At 34.2% G+C, this 19,584-nt stretch overlaps 1 protein-coding gene and 1 long non-coding RNA gene across 2 annotated transcripts in view; one reads left to right on the forward strand and one right to left on the reverse strand.

Annotated features, from left to right (window-relative positions):
- Positions 1-18,341, forward strand: part of LOC120316261 — a 33,127-nt gene extending 14,786 nt beyond the window's left edge. The window contains exons 2-3 of the long non-coding RNA XR_005558906.1: positions 15,012-15,281; positions 16,144-18,341. This is a non-coding gene — a long non-coding RNA (uncharacterized LOC120316261). The remainder of the gene's footprint in view (positions 1-15,011; positions 15,282-16,143) is intronic.
- The window catches only part of GDA (guanine deaminase), a 42,370-nt gene that overhangs the window by 14,579 nt on the left and 8,207 nt on the right, over positions 1-19,584 (reverse strand). Inside the window, exons 2-7 of the mRNA XM_039361625.1 lie at positions 11,682-11,770; positions 8,392-8,563; positions 6,024-6,111; positions 4,782-4,887; positions 1,722-1,749; positions 129-236 (exon numbers count right to left, since the gene is read on the reverse strand). Of these exons, the coding sequence (XP_039217559.1) occupies positions 129-236; positions 1,722-1,749; positions 4,782-4,887; positions 6,024-6,111; positions 8,392-8,563; positions 11,682-11,770 (591 nt within the window). The remainder of the gene's footprint in view (positions 1-128; positions 237-1,721; positions 1,750-4,781; positions 4,888-6,023; positions 6,112-8,391; positions 8,564-11,681; positions 11,771-19,584) is intronic.

Genomic DNA, 19,584 nt, shown 5'->3' on the forward strand with positions numbered 1-19,584 from the left:
TCTGAAGATTAGATAGGGCAGATTATAGAAAGAAGAAAGTCACAATTTAACTTTAGAGAAAGAGGACCAGTATTCTGAAAACTGCTGGGTGAATAACATCTTTGTAAACACAATAACAAATGGTTTACCTGTATATGGATATCATGAATCTCTGCCAGGTTACCAAGGCTACTAAGTAATTCCTCTGTACAAGATAGTCCAAAACGGGGTGTTATTATGGGAAATATTCTTGGATACTAAGGATATTCAAATAATAGAAAGAATTGTCAATAAATGTGTAAGTACAACAGCATTTTAAGCTATACCTATTGCTGTATATGTATCATGTATTAAACCATAATTAAAAGGGGCTTTAGGCTCATTTTCAACCCCACTATTATGAAACCATAATGTAACATAGCAAAATAGTGATTATCAGCTAGTAAAAATAAAGTGTATGCAAATTTAGGCTTTAGCTAATAATTATATACAATGCTATTTGATTCTAGAAAGTCTGTTGATTTATATCTAGCACAAGATTAATATACATATAAAAAGATTATTTTCATATATTTATAATGATAACTAAATTTAATCTAAAAGATAAACTATAGGGAGTTATCTAGAAAACAAGTTAAATAAATAAGGCAGAATTGCTATTTGGGGAAGGCATCAATGATGAATACTTTCCCATACCTCTAATAAAACAAAATATCCACATAACAACCCTGTGAAATAAACCACTGATGTGGCCTATTTTACAAAAAATAGTTTATAAAAGTATTATTTAGTTTTTGAATAACTTAAAGCTTAAAGTGGGAATTATTTATATTGTTATTTATGTTTTTGTTTGAAATATTTCTTTTATATTTGAGTTAAAGTATTTTAGAGATTGTATTATTTGTATAGTTGGATAAGCTTAGCTAGAATTTGTTTGTTTATTTTTTTAACCCTGTAATCAGCTCTGGGAAGTAAGGGGGGAGGGTTAGGGTGGGGGGAGGTAGGGGGGATATTGTATTGTATTAAAAATTTGTATAAAACTTTTCAATAAAAAAATAGTTTATAAAAGAGACAGTGAAATTAACCTTCATTAAATTCACTGAAATTAATGTTCTTAAGTTCAGAAATCACCCCCCCCCCCCAATGTGATTGTAACTGAATCAATTCTTTGAATGTCATTCTGGCTACTTCTTTTTAAGGTAAAATTTTCTATTTCCCCTCATCATCTGTGATACATCCTTTGAACTAGACCCCAACATTACCCCAATATTTTAGAAGTCAACCTAGAAATGAGAAGAAAGCTATGTAGCAAGAAAAGAAGATTGGTTCCCCAGGGGCTGTATGGAGTCCCACACACACAAAAAGAAATTGGATGGGAACTGAAGAATAAAATGCAGAGACCAGAATAAAACTATAGCTGTATAGGGTTCATATGTAATTAAATACAGCTAATGTTTAATAATATTCTCCTTCTAATAGATTAAAGCTTTCAGTTTGATTTTCAATTTTGGCAGAGCTTTAAAAACTAAAGCAACACATTCTGGGCAAAACGTGAGACATCCTGTTGTTCTATCTGGATGAGCGCTTATAATCCCTGACTTGTAGCATTTTAGGAACAGGATGTTCAATATAAAAAAAATATGGTTTCATATTGCCAAGATCATTTTGTTGCATTAAAAACTCAAACAAGGTATGAAGTAATTATATATACTGTTCTGCGGAAGAAAACTCAGCTCACTTACTTTTTTCCCCAGTATTCCTTGGACAAATCTGAAAAGATCAGAGAAAGGAATTAGAAAGAGATTTATAAATGGATGTGCGAGTCAGGTGATCAACCATGAAACCAACTATTTCAATTTAATATCCTCCGCAAGGTTCTTGACTACAATTTCCAGAATTCCCTGTTAATTTAATTTCCAATACATCCAAAGGATGCCATATTTGGAAAGACTGCAGGAAATCAACACTTTCTGTGGAGGTTAATGAGGCTATGCAAATGTGTACCAGCTAAGGATTTTTATCTTAAATGTGTACAAGCTGTTGATAATTAACAGTAGACAACTGGTTATTAGAATGTTTCCTGTGACAATTGAATAGATAACATACAAATCAAGTGAAAGCGTAATTGTATGTTATAGTTATGGGCATAATTTTTTTAGAAAGTAAGAACTTTTGGCTCTGTATCAGAAAAGTGAAGTGTCCTATTTTGATAAGCAGCATTTTGTATGGCATAAACATGTTTCATTGACAATACCCTGAAAATGTGAATTCTAATTTCACATCTGTCCTACATTCAGATAGATAGATAGATAGATAGATAGATAGATAGATAGATAGATAGATAGATAGATAGATAGATAGATAGATAGATAACCTTTATTGTCATTTACTGCGGGCTTGCTCTCAAAGTGTACCCATACATAACACATTTAAACATAGCTCAAAAGCTATAGTTTTCACTGTTGTTAACTATTCTAAGACACAGTTGAACTAATTCCTGCATGTCTTCTTAGTTCATCTAGAAATTCATCTGTCAACCCTTCCTGAAACTGATTGATAACGACTGCTTCATTCCAGGCCAGATCTTGGGAGATTAACTGGAAAGCGCTGACATATTCAGCCACAGAGTGGCACCCTTGTTTCGGTTCTCAAATTTTGGCAATGTGCTGTCACAGGATCAGAATAAATGGGTTTTAGATCTGTCAACTGAATTCAGCAGTCATCGAGCAGGGGGCTGTTGTGTTAACAATGGTGTGGCCCATTTAGTAACAATTCCAGATGAAAGGCTGATTATAAACCCAACTTGATGTCTTTCTGCTGGAGAATCCTCCCCATGCATGTTCATATATAGATTGCATTATGCCCAACTGGTAAGAAATTGAGACAGCATCCCATCAAACTTTTCTGGACAGGCAATAGGACATTTTCTGAAGAGTGAGGACTGGTTACTGTTTTGCAGCTGCTGCTTATACTGACAGGGCTGATAATGTTTGCAGCTGGACTATGAGTAAAGCAAGCTGCTGAGTCAGCTGGGTATTCCCAGCTGCAAGTTTCTCTATGCTGTTTATTTTTCTGCAGTGTGACTGTTAAGTTAAAATTTCACTTCTAAGTCAGCTGAGAGTTAATGAAGCTAGAAACAAACTGTTCTGCTTCTGATTTCAAATATTGACTCACACAAATTTTACTCAAGGTAAAAGAGATAAGGACAGTCAAAGCATGCAAGTCAAAACAGAGTCTCTGACAAATGAAGAGTGAAGAACAGTCCAACATCATTCCAAGGTTCCAAGAGCTGGGTGAGGATTGTCAGACTGTCCAGAGATCAGAACTTCATGGGAAGAATCCATGTGAATTGTCATGCAAGAGCCAGAAATCAGACAGTTGTTTCCAGCAAAGAAACGAGGGTCAGGGCTGGGTCTTAAATCAGGCAGCAGTCAGCTGTCATTATTCGAGAAATTTGTCCCTTTCCTGGCAATGTCTCTGCTTTGCTCTCCTCTTTATTTGCAGAATGCGGGGTGTCTAGGAGGCCTTATATCATTATTATCTGACTGCTCCAGCTGTCCAGTTGATGTCTATTTTTGATTACTTTTATATGATTCTTGTATCTCCTGAGGCTGAAATTCCATAGGTTCTGCTGAAAACTCTTCTTCAAAATTAGAATCAGTATCTGAGTTTGGGCCATGACACATATATTCTATCATAACTTACTAGTTTTCAAGTTCCCAGCAAGGCAAATAGCACAAAGCATTTCCCAATGGAATGTCAACGCAGTGATAATCTTTCTAAAAGCTTTGAAGACATAAATAAGTTCCCCTGCTTGGAATTAGGTAGAAAGTGGGAGCCCATATGATTATGGTTAAAGTTATTGTAGAGATTTATCTTGTCTACCTTCATAGTTTGTTTAATGCTGGTTTACTATTTATTTGGATTGTGCTTTTATATATTGTTAGCCGCCTGGAATTGCTAAGGCAAGATGGGTGACTATATCCATTGAATGAATGAATCAACCAACCAACCAATCAATCAATCAGGCTACATAGAAGTTGAAGTGAAGAAGGATGTCTCTTCACACGAACAGGAATATATGACCATGCTCATATATACATAATTAGGCAGTGCTGTCTGAAATACATTGTAAGTCACCCAAAATTGCTTAAGAAGGGCAGCCATATAAATAAATAAATATCTTTAATACGTGAACTTTCATAAAAGTGTATATTATTCTGCTTATACCTTTATGTTATCCACGCATGAGCTTTGCGTTCAGTTCAATGACCTTTAAGATGTCAGAAAAGTTATATGACCATAAATGTGTTGCATAACAGCCATGGTGGTGCAATGGTTAGAATGCAATATTGCAGGCTAATTCCTCATTCCACTGCCAGCAGTTCGATCTTGACCAGCTCAAGGTTGGCTCAGCCTTCTATCCTTCCAAGGTCAGTAAAATGAGGACCAAGATTTTTGGGAGCAATATGCTGATTCTGTAAAATGTTTAGACAGGGCTGGAAAGCACTATATAAGTCTAATTGTTATTGCTGTTGCTACATCAATACAGGCATTAGTTTCTCTATAGCTGCTTTTCTTTTTTTAAAAAAAAAACTTTATTTTGGCAACATTTTTGAGAAAATCCAAAATACTGTGAAATTATTCCTACTGTGGTAGGAGCCCATTAGAAACAAGTAAAATACAAACAGATGCCACATGTTAGTCTTTGCTTTAATTTTTGGAAATCCTTGTCCTCTTTCTTTCATCATTCTTAAAAAATATTGCTGCTTAAATCATACAGGAAGAACTATCTGGCTTACCTTTCAGTTTCCTTAATTGATTCTTTGGTGGCCTCCTTGTATTCTGGGAAGCTTTCATTGATATCCATGCAAACTTTACCCACAAATGCCCTCTGACCAAATTTATCTATAAGATATGAAGCAGAACAAGATTAAGAATAATTTTGTTGATTCTCATTTTTAACAGGTCTTTTTTAAAAAAAATGCCAATAAATTCTGACATTACAAGCATACCTCACAATTTTAAGCACTCATTTGGAATGGAATAGTATAGAAAGAGTTCTATGCAATTCATAATTATCTCCCTGTGTAGTTTGTGTCTTTTTAGCCACACCATTACAATTTCTCCACCCCTGAAAGCAAGTGTTTACAAAATATAGGATCTACTGTTACCACTGTGAGATGTGAGCTATAAGTTCCTTAGTTAAAACTTATTTCATCTATACACAGTATAGAGAAATTGAAACTCTATACACAGTATAGAGAAATTGAAAGAAATTGAAAGTAATTCAAACATTGAAAAATGCTATATATGAGTAGTAGAAGGTAAATAAAACTAACAGTAGAAAAATGTATATTTTATGGAAACATTTTCTCATGATAAGAATGAAAACCACAAACTTAATTAGGATTTGTTGGTTTGTTTTTGGTAATTAGATGAATTTGTGTTAACTTTGACAGATGAATGCAGCCTTTATTGGCTAAGAGCAAAGAATGACTATTTTCATATCTAGTTGGGAATTTATTCATTGCTATTGAAGCAGAATGTACAGCTCAAGTGAGTGAAGACTCCAGAAAATAAATCCCTATATTATTAACTAAATAGAAAGTAATTGAAGGATTGAAGTATGTTATAAGGGAACAGAGGAATATCATTAATTGATCCAGTTTACAATGACAAAGGCAATCTGAACTATACTTGGAGCTTCTGAAAATTTTTCATTACCTGTAAAAGTAGGATCTATTTGCAACTTTGTTTACTTTTTTTAAACGTAAAATTTTCAAGTTCCACTAACCCGAAACCAGATACGAAATAGTCATGTGGGCACACAGACATATACTAAGAAAAAAAAGTTCAGTTCAGGAATTTGAAATCAATAATAGTCCCGATTTTCCTTCCAGTGTTTTTTTACTGGCAACTAATTTGAGAAGGAAATACATTTTAATTATTGTTCTTATTAGATAATTGTACTTTAGAAAGCCTTACCAATCTACTTTTAATCAAGATCAATAAATCCCAATTTATTTTCTCTACAATCTTACCTATAATGTCAGCCAGAAGCAAAGCAGCATCTGTGTGAATTGTGGCAAAATAGCAAGCTGTAGTTGTACCATTCTTGAGCGTTCGCCTCTGTAAAAAAATAATAATAATAATCTCACAATTTATTTGTTTCAGGGAAAAATAATGCAGTGAATAATGCTACCATTTTCTAAAAAAAAAAACCTGTCTATATAATCAGTGACAATTGTTAGGACAAAAATATTATTATAGACATTATAGAAAAAAAATACCTTTATTATGCTACCTCATGTCATCTAATTTTTTTTTAAAAAATTCTTAGCTGTGTATATCTAGCATGTCCTGGGGTTCTGTCTTTCAGGGGTGGACATGTTCCTTCCCTTCTGTCTCTTGAGGATTCAATTAGGGCCTTCAGCAAACAAAGCAGAAACTATTATTCTTTTTCCTGTGCAAAGATTTAGTTCAAATTATGGTAAACACACAGTTTCTTGGCTCCAGTTTAACATATTGTTAAGCATTATAATTTATTCAGTAAATCACAGTTAAACAAATCTACTGTGCAAAGATAACCAATGATAAATCAGAATAGCTGGTTTATCTCTGTTTCATCTGAATGCCTAATATCTGGGTGCATACAGTTTATACACTCTCATTTTCCTCTTTCTTTTGTACAACTGTGTTAATTTGTCCTATTTTTTTCCTGAAATATATGTTTTTACAAATCATATCAACTTGCATCTTGTCTTTTCATATGATGGATTTGATTTCCCAGAGAAAATAGAAGCAAAGCAAAAAAAGCCTATATTAAAGGGAAGGGGAGTAACAGTATTGGTCATTTTTAAAATTGATTATAGAACTAAGAGTACATCATATTTAATTGATTCTAAGCAGCTAAATTGTGACTCAGCCCCATTTCTAACCTCTCATTAATCAATCTATTCACAGTTGGCTCCCTTTTTAAATCCCACAGATTTCAAAAAGAAAAAAAAACTACAGGCTCCATTTCACCATTGAGGTTAGTTGCACTTAAAAATGGCTAGATCATTAGCAGAGTTTAAAAATGATGCACTTAAAGTATGCAGCTAATAGTGCTTCATAAAGTATTCTACCAAAACAACACTATCATATTTACTTAGCCTCTCCTGTTTTATAAATCAGGTGGAATAATTACAGTAGGAAATCATCCATATGTATTTAAAGAGTTGAAAACTACTCCATGCAAAACTAATTGCATAAAACATTGATTTCCAGCTGCATAAACGTATGTGTTCACTAGGGCTAGGCAGCATTTTGGATTTGATTCCTCAAAACTGTTTCAGAAAGGACATGTTATGAGCTCTTTAAAGGAGTCATGTTTTTTCCCAGAATTGTACTGTTGATCTTTGCAGCTATTTAAAAGAGCTGCAGATGGATGCAGTGTTAGTTCTGCAGAACTTTCCTGAAATCAAGTCCAAATAATTACTCAACTTTTTATGTCTTTCTGAGTTCAGTGGGACTTCTTCCAAAAAACAGAGTTTTGCATTTTATATTATTCATCAAATTTATAGACCATTCATCTCACAAAGTGACTCTGAGTGATTTACAAATAAACATCATAAAATTGTACAGAAATAGACAAAGTTTGAAAGATGGAGAGACACCCATAAGACATCAACCACCCCCAGGTTGCATATCACTCTTGGGTAATCAAGCTAATTTATAGAGCCAGGTCTTAATGCTCTTCCAAAAGGCCAGAAGAGTGGGAACCATTGTCACCTCAGGGGACAAGATGTTCCATAGGACAGGGGCAACAGCAGAGAAGGTTCTCCTCCTAAATCCCATTAGTGGAAATTCTTTGGCCAACGAGATCCATAACATGTCCTTTTTGCCTAACTAGGTAGGACAGGTTGATGTAACTGGAACGAGACAGCTCCTCCAATGGGTCCCACGCCACAAAGGGTTTTAAAGGTCATAACCAATTTTGAACTGGATCCAGAAGCAAATTTAAAATTTAGGTTTTAAGGCAATTTTTAGCTTTATCTGCTCATGGTTTATTTATCTCAGGGCAGACGTATTAATTTAATTATTCTAGCTTTGGAATAATGTTTACTATATATTCCAACTGCTTCTGTTTATTCATGAATTGCACATGTTGAACTGTAAGAAATCAGGAAGAATTTATTCTTTGTATGTTTGTACTGAAGTAGAAATGAAGAAGTCAGAAGAAGAGATAAAGGATTATCAAATTATTACACCAAATTCAGCATAACTTTCCCAAATAATCTTTTTTATATAATTGTAAACCATAGTAGTAGTAGGGAAAGAATCCTGAGATGTTTATGGTGATAAGGAAAAGAGGTACAATAGATAGGGACAAACTGACAAGTAGACAGACAGATAGATCTGTCTTACCACAGCTCTAGTGTACACTTCTTCAGCAAAATCAAGTTTTTTGAATTCAGCCTCTACTGGATAAGTGGTTTTTTCCAACCATTTCAAAAGACTCAGATTTCCTCGTATCCCTGTAAAGGAATACTGTGGGGCATGGATATGTGCATCAACCAAACCTGGCATGAGGAATTCACTGGGAAAGAAAAGTATGAGAAACAAGCACATCAACTTTCCAAATGTTATTATTTGCATTTTATTAAATCCAGTGACTTCAGGAACAAACTGTGACAATAACATTATCATATATTCATGATGATGTAATCACACAAATGTTGCAGTTACATACAGTATTACATCATTGGGATGTCTGACACAAGTATGTAAGCATTTGTGTTATGACATTATCATGCAACATTTTCTCCTGCTTCTGCATGTCTTAATAATACTTGTGGAATAATTATATGTGGTCAATATTGATAAATGGAGAGATTGGGACAGGTCATACCTATTACTTCCAGCATTATGCAAGCCTTTGATGTTGTGTCTATATAGTTATAACTTGTATACACATATAGGAAACTGGTTCTGCCACTCATCTACACTTTTGATATCATTAATATATTTATTTTACATCTCATTTTCATTCAAGAACTTGATATGATTTACTTAGCACTTCCTCTTCCTGTTTTTTCCCACAATAACTCAGTTTGTTGAAATAGGTTGGGCTGAGAGAGAATGAGTGGATTAAAGTCAGACAATGAACTTCTGTGGGTGAGGATGGATTTGTCACTCCTTCTTAACATTTTAATCTCTACACTATATGAGTTGTCTAATTAGAAAGGATATTTATACTCTTTTCTAAGTTTGAAGGTTTCTGTTCAAAAAACTCTGTTTACAATAACAAAATATGACAACAAAAGCAATTTAACAATGACTAAACCTTAACAAGAGTGAGTCAATCTAATGCTTGCAAAGACGTGCAAAAACATGATTTGGCTGAAGAGGATTTGACTTTTTAAAAATGTTTGTTGGTACTGTATGGGAGGGATACAAAAATATGGCTAGCATGCCTTCACAAACTACTGTTTCCCACATAAAAGGTAAGTGCCAAGATGTGGGAAAGGACAAAGGCAGGTTCAGCTTCTGCTTATAATAAACTGTTTCACAAGGATCTACAAAACGGTGAGGGTGGAGACATGCTGAAATAATAAAGCCTGCTACACAATTTATGTCATCTCCAAATTATTAATAAGGCATGTTATATGGGTAGTCCTTGACTTACAGATATTTGTTTAGGGACTGTTCGAAGTTACAATGGCACTTTAAAAAAGTGACTTACAACTGTTTTTCACACAACTGTTGCAACATCCTGAGTGGTTTGTAAGCCTTTTCTATAATTCAGTCTTTCTAGTTAATTTTGCCTCCAGACCTAATGGATTATGAGAGGTTGTAGCAAAGATGCTGACTTGACAAATTCTGGATGTTTAAGTGAAGAATTTGGGAGCAGGTTGTTGTTTGTTTTGCTTCTGCCATTGTTTAGTTCATGTCATTATCCATGTGTATCGTATCTTCTGAGTAGATACTCTACTAATTGATCAGAACACCAAAATGTCTTAACCATTTATCATGGTTTTATACATCATATTATAATTTTACATGATTTATCTGCTAGTGGCTTTTATAAATAATTGTTAAGAAACTTTATCCAGAAGTCCCCCCATCCAAAATTTACTGAAGGACACACAGTGTTTCTTGTGTAACTTCACTGTCTTTGTTTTTTACTCATGTTTTGCTACAGGGCAGGACCAAGGTGTTTATTTTAAAAAGCTGCTCAGTGCTAATGAAGTGAAAGTCACTGTAAACATAAATAAACTGTCATAGCTGCTACATGGATTATGCCCAAAATAAACTGCTTCAATCAAAGCTGGTGACTTGCACAGTATTTAAGAATTTATTGCAATTATGTTCAGAGTTATTATGTACTAGTTTGAGCACTCTTGAATTCTGCAGTAATGGTCTAGGCCAGCAGCAGAGTTTTTTAACCTTGGTAACTTTAAGATGGGAGGATTTCAGTTCCCATAATTTCTCTGACTGCTGTTCATCCATTTTAAAGTTGCCGAGATTGAGAAATGCTGGTCTAGGATTTTCCTAAAATCTGCCTTTCTACTGGCAAATTACATTCTGCTGAGTCTGTTGATAGAAGCAACTATATTGTGCATTAAGGCACCTGAAGAAATTGTCAATACGGACATTATACCTGGGAAGTAAACTGAGAAGTAAACTGGAAAATCTCATTGACTTAACGTGAGTGAGTAGTAAAAATAACTGTTGATTGATTGCCATAGATGTTAAACATCCTGGCATTCTCTGCCCACAAAAATAGACAAGACATTTTAATATAAATTCCAGAGAAGGAATGAAAGATAGGAATAATTTCTGGTTCAAACATCAAGTCAGGTTCAGATAATAACATTTTTCTTCAAAGGAACCCTTGACATCATAGATAAATAGAAAGTATTTCAAATTATAATTTCTTGTGCAGTAAAATTGTGGCAATTACAATATCAAGACTTCATAATCCATACAGGCATACAGACCATGCCCATTACAGAATAATTCCCTAACTTACATAATATTGAACCAGCTGCCTGAAAAATATTTATTTCTTTGTGCAATGCATTACACAAATATTTTAAATAGACAATCAAATGATACAACTGATAAGTAATAGAGTTGCACACAGTTTGCAAATTATTCAGAAGTGTTTCAGACATCCCGTCAGCACAGTATCCCTCTGATGCTTATAAATATAGTTACAGGTTGAAGTTTAAAGAAAGATGTGGCTGCTTTAATGAGTTGTGTGACTTTTTTTCAAGGCCACACAATGTCCAAAACACTTCTGAAATAGTTTTGAAGCCTGTACAACTCTTGTTAAGTTAAAAAGCCATAAAAATTAAAAACTTGGAATATCTCATGGCAGAGGAAAAGAAAGGAAGATACAGGAACAGATTTTTTTTTAGTTAGCTAAGTAAAAAAAGGACAAGAACAAATAAGAATCAACAGAAATCATCTTACAAAGTAATTCTTGCATAATGACCCTCTTCTAATTCAATAAAAACAATTATAGTGGTGCATACTATTTCATCATTCCTATCTGGTTTTGTCCCTAGCTTCTTTGTTATTATATCCATACTGGTGCTACTGATTGTTCTGCTTTTTAGCCAACTGGATTTATAAGCCACAGTTTGTTCTTGAAAAAAAAGCCAGACAAATAATTTGTTGAGAATGTAATAAAGAACAAAAATGCATACTTATTACTGAGCTCTTGTATATCAGATGCTTTAAATCCCCACTTCTTCGCTAGTTTGTCTTGTCCATCAGCTGATTCAAAAAATAAGATCTAAGAAAAAGGTAAAAGAATAAAATAGATACATTATTATATCATTCTGTATGCAAGGGAATTTAGCAAATACTTATTCTATGTTTTATTTTTATTAATGGTAGAAACTAACTCATATTAAATGTTTCATTTTATTGTTTTTTTAAAAAATAGGCAATTTTCTCTTGTATATCCTAAATAATATGTGATATGTGTGTATTAGAGAGAGTTTGTAAATATGAAAACTAATTTACAGAAGACAATGTTTTATATATCTGTGTATCCATTGCCTTCTGTAAATGCTGTATATTTATTTGATTGTTGGCATTTGCAGGCTGATATTTTTATAAATATTGCAACATGTTTAATGCAAATTTTGCATAATTATTTGTAACCTTTCTTCTATCATTTCTGTTTTTTGAGTGTCCCTAGTAAGGAATACATTTCCAAAATCCATTCAGCTTTCACAAAATAATTTTGACAGGGATTTGGATTCCTCTTCATCTGAGATTCTTTCAGCCTCTTTTTTCCATGGAGAAATAAACCTACTGAGAAGGCAGATTTGCAAATGAATGCTTCCTCAAAGTAGGAAGTCAAGGACTAAGCAAAGTCTTTTGCCTTTGATTAATGTTATAAAAACAAATCTGTAGAATTATTTTTTATCCATGATTAAATTCCCTTTGGGAGAATCTATTGAGGGTCTCTACCAATAGATCCAAAAATGGGTGGGCCAGCAGTCATAATTTTCTATTTAATTTCTTCTAAAATAAATCACAATCACTAATCCACTATAAACCAGTTCTTGATTTTGGTGAACTATTTTTGTTTCCCAACAGCAGTAGTGCCTGGAACGATTCTAGCATCTTTTAGTTTGTTTTCTGATATGGGTTATATTATAGAAAATATTATGGCTATCAGATATGGGCTGCAAAAATAAAGATTATTTTAAGAATAACCTTTTTTAATCTTCTTAGAGTTTTCCAGATTTTTGCCACTGAGATATGACTGTGCTAATTAACCTAATCAGTGCTTTTTTTGTTAAAAAAAAAGTGCCGGAACTCACACGTCATACAACCCGCCTTGCCTATCCTACAAGGTTTCATCCAAAAAAGGTGCCGGAACTCCATTCTGGGCGTTCTATGACAAGAAAAGCCCTGAACCTAATTAACCATAATTTAGAAACTGCTATGTTGCTCTTTGTTGCTCTTCTCTGCACTCATTCCAGAGTCTCAACAGTTTGTAATTTTAAAAATATTTAATGATTTGAAACCAATACTTGATCACTGAACTCAGTGGATTGCTTTTTGAAATTGAATTGTTTTATTACAATTAAATTTTAGCAAATATTTACAATCTGATACCTAATTTAATTGAAAACCACAGGACTTTCAACAGATTAATCTAACAAATCAATTACTTAAATATGATATTCTAGAGAAACATTGTTATGCAGGTTAGATTGGATGATCTGTAAGAGGTCGTCCTTTTGCCACTGCCCCCTTTTTTCTTGGGATTATAATAGAACAGCCAGTTATATACAGGATTTTTCCTTTGTCGAGAGAGGAAAATAATAACAAGCATCATTTAACAGAATATCAGAGTTGGAAGAGACCTTGGAGGTGTTCTAATCCAATCCCCTGTTCAAGCCTATATCATTTCAGACAAATGGCTGTCCAATCTCTTCTTAAAAACCTCCAGTGATGGAGCACCCACAACTTCTGAAGGCAAGTTGTTACACTGGTTAATTATTCTCACTGTCAGGAAATTTCTCTTAAATTTCTAGGTTGCTTCTCTCCTTGATTAGTTTCCATCCATTGCTTCTTAACCTGCCTTCAGGTGCTTGAGAGAAAACTGGATTGACCCCCTCTTTTTTGTTTAATCCCTCAAATATTAGAACACTGCTTTCATGTCACCTCAGTCCTTCTTTTCACTAGATTAGACATACCCACTTTCTGCAACATTCTTCATATGTTTTAGCCTCCAACCCCCTAATTATCTTTCTCTGTATTCTTTCCAGAGTCTCAACATCTTTTTTACATTGTGGCAACCAAAAGTGGATGCATTATTCCGAGCATGGTCTTACCAAGGCATTGTAAAGTGGTACTAACACTTCATGTAATCTTGATTCTATCCTTCTATTTGTCTTTTTTGGTGGCTGCAGCACATTGCTAGCTCATATTTAAGTGATTGTCCATTAGGACTCAAAGATCCCTCTCATAGTTACTGCTATTCAGCCAGGTTCCACTTATTCCATACCTGTACATTTGATCTTTGTTGTCTAAATTTAAAACTTTACTTTTCTCACCAATGAATTTCATTTCAAGTTGTTTAAAATAAACCATATTTTTTCTGATTCATTTTTGGTTGCCTGAGCAAAAATTAAGAATTGCATGGCATAATGCTATTTGTCTATCACAAACCTCACAACTTTCGACCTGCAAGGGCCTTCAAATAGTTTCCTTTATCTTTATAACTACCATTTATCAAAAATATTAAATACTATACTATTTTGGTGACAGTTCTTTATCCCTTGCTTTGGCTTCTCATATGCACTTTAAACAAGCCATCTGTTAATTCAATAAGTCGTTTGAAGTAACAGATTGCTCGACCACCTGATTTGTGACAAAAGCCCACAGTTCATGGTATAATTTTGGCAGGCTCTATTTGTAGGTAGTAAAAAGGTTGGCCTAGACAGGGTGAGGGAAGAGCTATTACAAAAGCAATAAAAAGGGAAACATTGCTTCAGCCAAAAGAATGAAGAAGTATGTACACTGAAAAAGTTTCTGAGAGACACTTCCATAGTTCAAAATAGGTATAAGAAAGGAAGGAGATAAAGCATAATCACATTTGCAAGATGTATGTATTATTATAGCCAGTTTGAATAAAATTACTGTAGTTGTAGCCTTAATGTGTTGATTTCTTGACCTGATCTGCATCTTGGGGTTCAGATTATTTCAATTACTGGAAAGCTACTATCCTTAGCTCAGGGGTAGGCAACCTTGGCTCTTTTATGACTCGTGGACTTCAATTGGAGTTGAAGTCCACGAGTCATAAAAGAGCCAAGGTTGCCTACCCCTGCCTTAGCCTATTGTCCACAACTAGAGAGATAAATGATAACTATGAACTATACTTTTGTTGGAAGTGTTGACTTTCAGAAAGATGACTGGCTATTTCTTTTATGCTTGCCAAGTGTCTTTTAAAAATATGGTTAAAATTTATGTTTTAAGGTTATTTATGAATACCATCTTTTCTTTTTTTCTAGTAATCTTCTGGTCTTTAGCCATCACAGGAGCCTCTCATTTCCTTCAGGAATTTCAAGCAATTCAGTAGTTCTTTAACAATTGCTGGACCATGCCAGGTCTTCCAACAAAATGTTCTAAAGAAGACCTTCCACTGCTGTGAAACATTGTATTTAGTAGCCACCTCTCTAGATACCCCAGAAGTTCCTGGTAAGCCCATGGAAAAGGCAGGAAGTAGCAATGGTGGATTTAAGCTGAAGAGGATGACTTTATTTGTGATGATATTTCCAGAGGTAATCCACTAATTTCAGTCACTTCATTCTAAGACTGCAACAATTATACTTGTTTAGCCCTGTGGGAGTCACGTGTCTGAATAACCTCAGTTGAGATCAGGTCAGATAATAGAAGAAGCTTAATAGTAAAGATGTTTTCCTCTGTGCTTGTGGTCTACTCCTGTCATTGCTTCTGTTAAAAGTATGTCATTAATATAGGAACCAGCCAAATGAAATAGGGAGCAGTCATCTCAGCCCGTCCCCAGTATCCATTATAGCTGGCAGCACGCCTTGTAATTTCTTGTTGCCACTGTTTAGTTTTTTAAAAGTGTAAAAGTTCATCATGTCTATTCTCGCTCTCTTATTGACTCAAAGTTCTTGTTTATCCAGAGGGAGCTAATCCTGCTCCTGACTGAAATTAAATAACCTACAGTTATTTTAGAATACTTTCAGTTTCATCTGGTGTGGCTGGATATCTTTGTTATACGTTGGACCTTCAGAAGATCAGTTTAAACATTTCAGCCATTAGTTCAAATTCAAAGATACAGTAATGGTGATGAATTAAATATCTTGTGATATCCTACAGATCAGTAACAGCTTATTGTTCATCTCAGTACACATTTCCATAAGCTAAGTTTGGAACATTCCAAAAGAAGATATTCTATCTTTGGATAAAAGAAATATATGTAAAAGTAATTTCTGTAACTGTGGAATATTTAATGTATTTTAGAGATGCTCCTCCCTGTAACATCTGGAGAGAGCCATCTGAATATGCTGCACCAGCTGCTTTACTCCATAGAAATGTTCTCTGACACCAGGAACATCTGTATCCCAGTATTGTTTGGTGTTTCTTTAACCGTGGCTATTTTAATTTTCTTTACAGTGTAAGCTGCCAAGAATCTGGACACAATTGGTCACTCTATCAGTCAAATACATAGAGACTGAAAAATGTTCATCCTTAATTTGTGCCGTGTGTATAAAATGGGCAGCGGATAAATTTACTAAATAAATAAAATTTACAATGTCAGAAACAGGTTACCCAACTATTTCTTCACTCATCCTTTTCCTTCTTTCAATTTTCTTTCTGTTTTTCTCTTTTCCTACAAGTGTGCATGTAAAATATTACCTTTTCTCAGGACTTTGAAACCAGGCAATAAAGAAATTACAATGGTTGCCCTTTAGGAGCCATGAATTTACTTCCTGGTTTCACTATGTAATATTAACAGGAATGCCTACTCTTCCTTTACTGAACACTTCTACCAATTCTGCCTTTCAGTCTGTAAAGCCAGCTTGCTGCTTCTCCTTCCCGCTGGCCCTTCCTTTCCTATTCCTTCTACTCTCTCTCCTCTCTCAGGTTAACAGTGATGGCTGGACATTTTCTTCAAACAAAATTACTAATTACAAAATTTTCTAATTACTGTAATAGAAGTTCCCAATCTGAAATCCAGACAATCTTGCTGATATTTTAAAGAGCAGTGGAGATATGTATGAGATACCACAATTAAGATACGTATAACGTTTCTGCATTGTATTTAATATTGCAAAGGATGCTGCATTAGGACATTGTCTGAAGTGCAATTTGATTCCCAGGCATCCTTGTACAATACTATCTGAATATAAACTGTGATCATTTCAGGCTTCCCAACCTGGGCTTAGATTTACATTTCATGACATTTCCTGCTTAGTTTGGCATCCTGTCTTGGCTTGTCTTAACTGAAAACTCAGACATGGATCAGTTAAAGCAGAATCTTCATTGAAGAAAAGAATGAAGCCACATATAATGGCTTATTTCCTCCTGAAAATGCAAAGATGTAAATGATGTTGATATACTCAAGTCTTTAAACTTCACATTTATTCTTCCCATCTTTCTGAATTAATAGATATTTGGGGTAGTCCTTGCTTGCTTAAGAACAAGAGACTATTTTATGTTTTTGAAATGACCATCTGACTGCAGTTTGCTCCTCCCCAACCTCAAGCCTTACAAAGCTTTTGCAGAGATAAAGGTGAACAAACGCTGGTTGCATGTTTGGCAGTTAGAATATGGAATCTAAAAATAGATTACTTTTGTGCTATCCTCAAACAAGAACATGTTAAAATGGCTTTCTTACGTAGTGGTCTGCAAAATACACTATTTTAATAATAATATAGTGATTGATGTGAAGAAAAATTAATAGGAGTTGTCACCTCCAGAAGGGACAATACAATTGTCACACAGATAAACCTGTTTTGGGGAGTATGTAACTATAGACCTCTGCTGCTCTCCTCTAATTTCAAGGTATAACATAAAATTGCAATGAATTACCTAAAAACTAAAAAGAAAAAGAAAAGAAGAACTTCCTTTTCAAAGTTCTTGTCTGTTTACTTAGTTTTTAATCATTAAACACTATGTAGAAATCAGCATCTATATGTATATTATTCCTTTCAACATTATTATCACTTATTATTCCCCTTTTGGATTTCTTTTCTTCTTCCACTCCAGAGCTGATAGTAGATCTTCCCCTTTCTTTTTGTCTCTGCTCTTCCTCCTCTCAGTGCCTCTTTGGATGGGATTTGGCATGATCTACTTAGCTTGATTGATCAGTTCAAGATACTTCATTTCATCATCTCTCTCTCCTTCTGTCCTGGCCACTTTTTACAGAGGCACGACTGAGAGCATTTTAACAAATGCATCACTGTCTGCTTTGGTGGCAGCAGTGCCTCAGATAGAAAGTCCAAAAGAGAACAGTAAGAAGAGCCGAGAAGATCATAGGAAGCTCGCTTCCTGGTGTTCAGGATGCTGCTTATAAGCGCTATGTGCTTAGAGCGCAAAGCATTGTTAGAGACCCCACACACCCACTTCACGGTCTGTTTCTATTGCTTTCCTCTGGGAGGAGGTTTCAAAGTATTTCTAGCAGGACTACCAGATTCTGCAATAGCTTTGTTCTCTAGGCCATCCGTCTAGTAAACTGGCAAGATTCATTTTTCTCACCATGCACATGCATACATAATCTGATCTACACTGTATTGTTTCTCTGTGTCTTATATGTGGGTATATGCATAATTCCATATTTATTTATTTTTGTCATATTTAGGCAGTGTCTATTGCAGGTGGTGACCCTTTGAAAGCTATATGCAACAAAATTTCATTTTAATGTATGCAGATTAGTGTACATTCAAAGTGACAATAAAGTTATTCTATTCTATTCTTTGAATCATTTGATTCATCTGTTTAATTATGGATTTGAATTTTTTTCTTCCCATGTAAACTGAATTCTAATCTGAAGAGGAATATCAGGAGATAAATTCTCCCATATTTGCTAAGGTATTCAAAGTTTTAAGCGGACCTTTTTTCTGCAGAATTTCAGATGCTAAATCTTATAATATTTGGACTCTGTTTCACTGTTGTTTTAGCCTTTGGATTGATAGCTTTTTTAAAATAATAAACTTACAACTTAATGTCTTGATTTTTTTTTATTACCAGATGATTTTAGTGCCCTGAAAGGTACACACTTTCCATGTCTTGAGGTCTAATGTTAATCTCTAGGAATACAGTAACTCATTTAGTACTTTACTGCAAAATATAATGTATTCTAGTTTTTCATATAACTGTAATATTTTTAGCTTTATTGATTCAATGATGCCTGGCATTCTCCAGATATAATAATCTCACATTAACTCTTCAGAACTTCTTTTTATTAAATTTGTCGAAACTAAATTCCTTTCAGTGACGTCAAATGCTTTATTTGCAGTGTCAGCAATAATTCCTATAGTGGAGAACAACTTGGAAATGTCTTATTGTTTCATTACTTTTGACCAGTCATGAGATACATTTTTTGCAACTTAGCAAATAGTTTGGGTACCGAAAAAGAGGCAGATTCATTATCTTTTTTGTGCTGTAAAACTTTGATTTCTATGCTAGGTTGTATCTCCTATTCTTTTTAATAGCACTGCCAAATAAAGTCTCCTAGAGGAGGATATTTACATTATGTATTTTTATTTTTTTGTATTTTATGTATCTAGTGTTTATGTGAGATGAGTGACTATAAATCAAATAATATGGCACGATTCCACATGAGCATGTAATTCTATAAATTACACATACATTCAGATCTTTTGATAAGAAACTAAAATAAGATGTTGAAGTAAACTGGGAAAAAAATTAATGCTCTGTATTAAACACAAACACCGGAAAAAGTGAAATACAGTAGTACAAGATGGTAACTGTTGAAAGCAGGATGTTGTTATGGAAGACAGGCTGCCAATGCTATTTTCATAGCAGAGCATTTTGCAATCATTTTATTACAGAACAGCATATAGTGCAATAATATATTTATTACGCAAATAT

Source organism: Crotalus tigris, unplaced genomic scaffold (genome assembly GCF_016545835.1).
Source record: "Crotalus tigris isolate CLP2741 ecotype Arizona unplaced genomic scaffold, ASM1654583v1 scf7180000017585.4430047, whole genome shotgun sequence".
Lineage (NCBI taxonomy): Eukaryota > Metazoa > Chordata > Lepidosauria > Squamata > Viperidae > Crotalus > Crotalus tigris.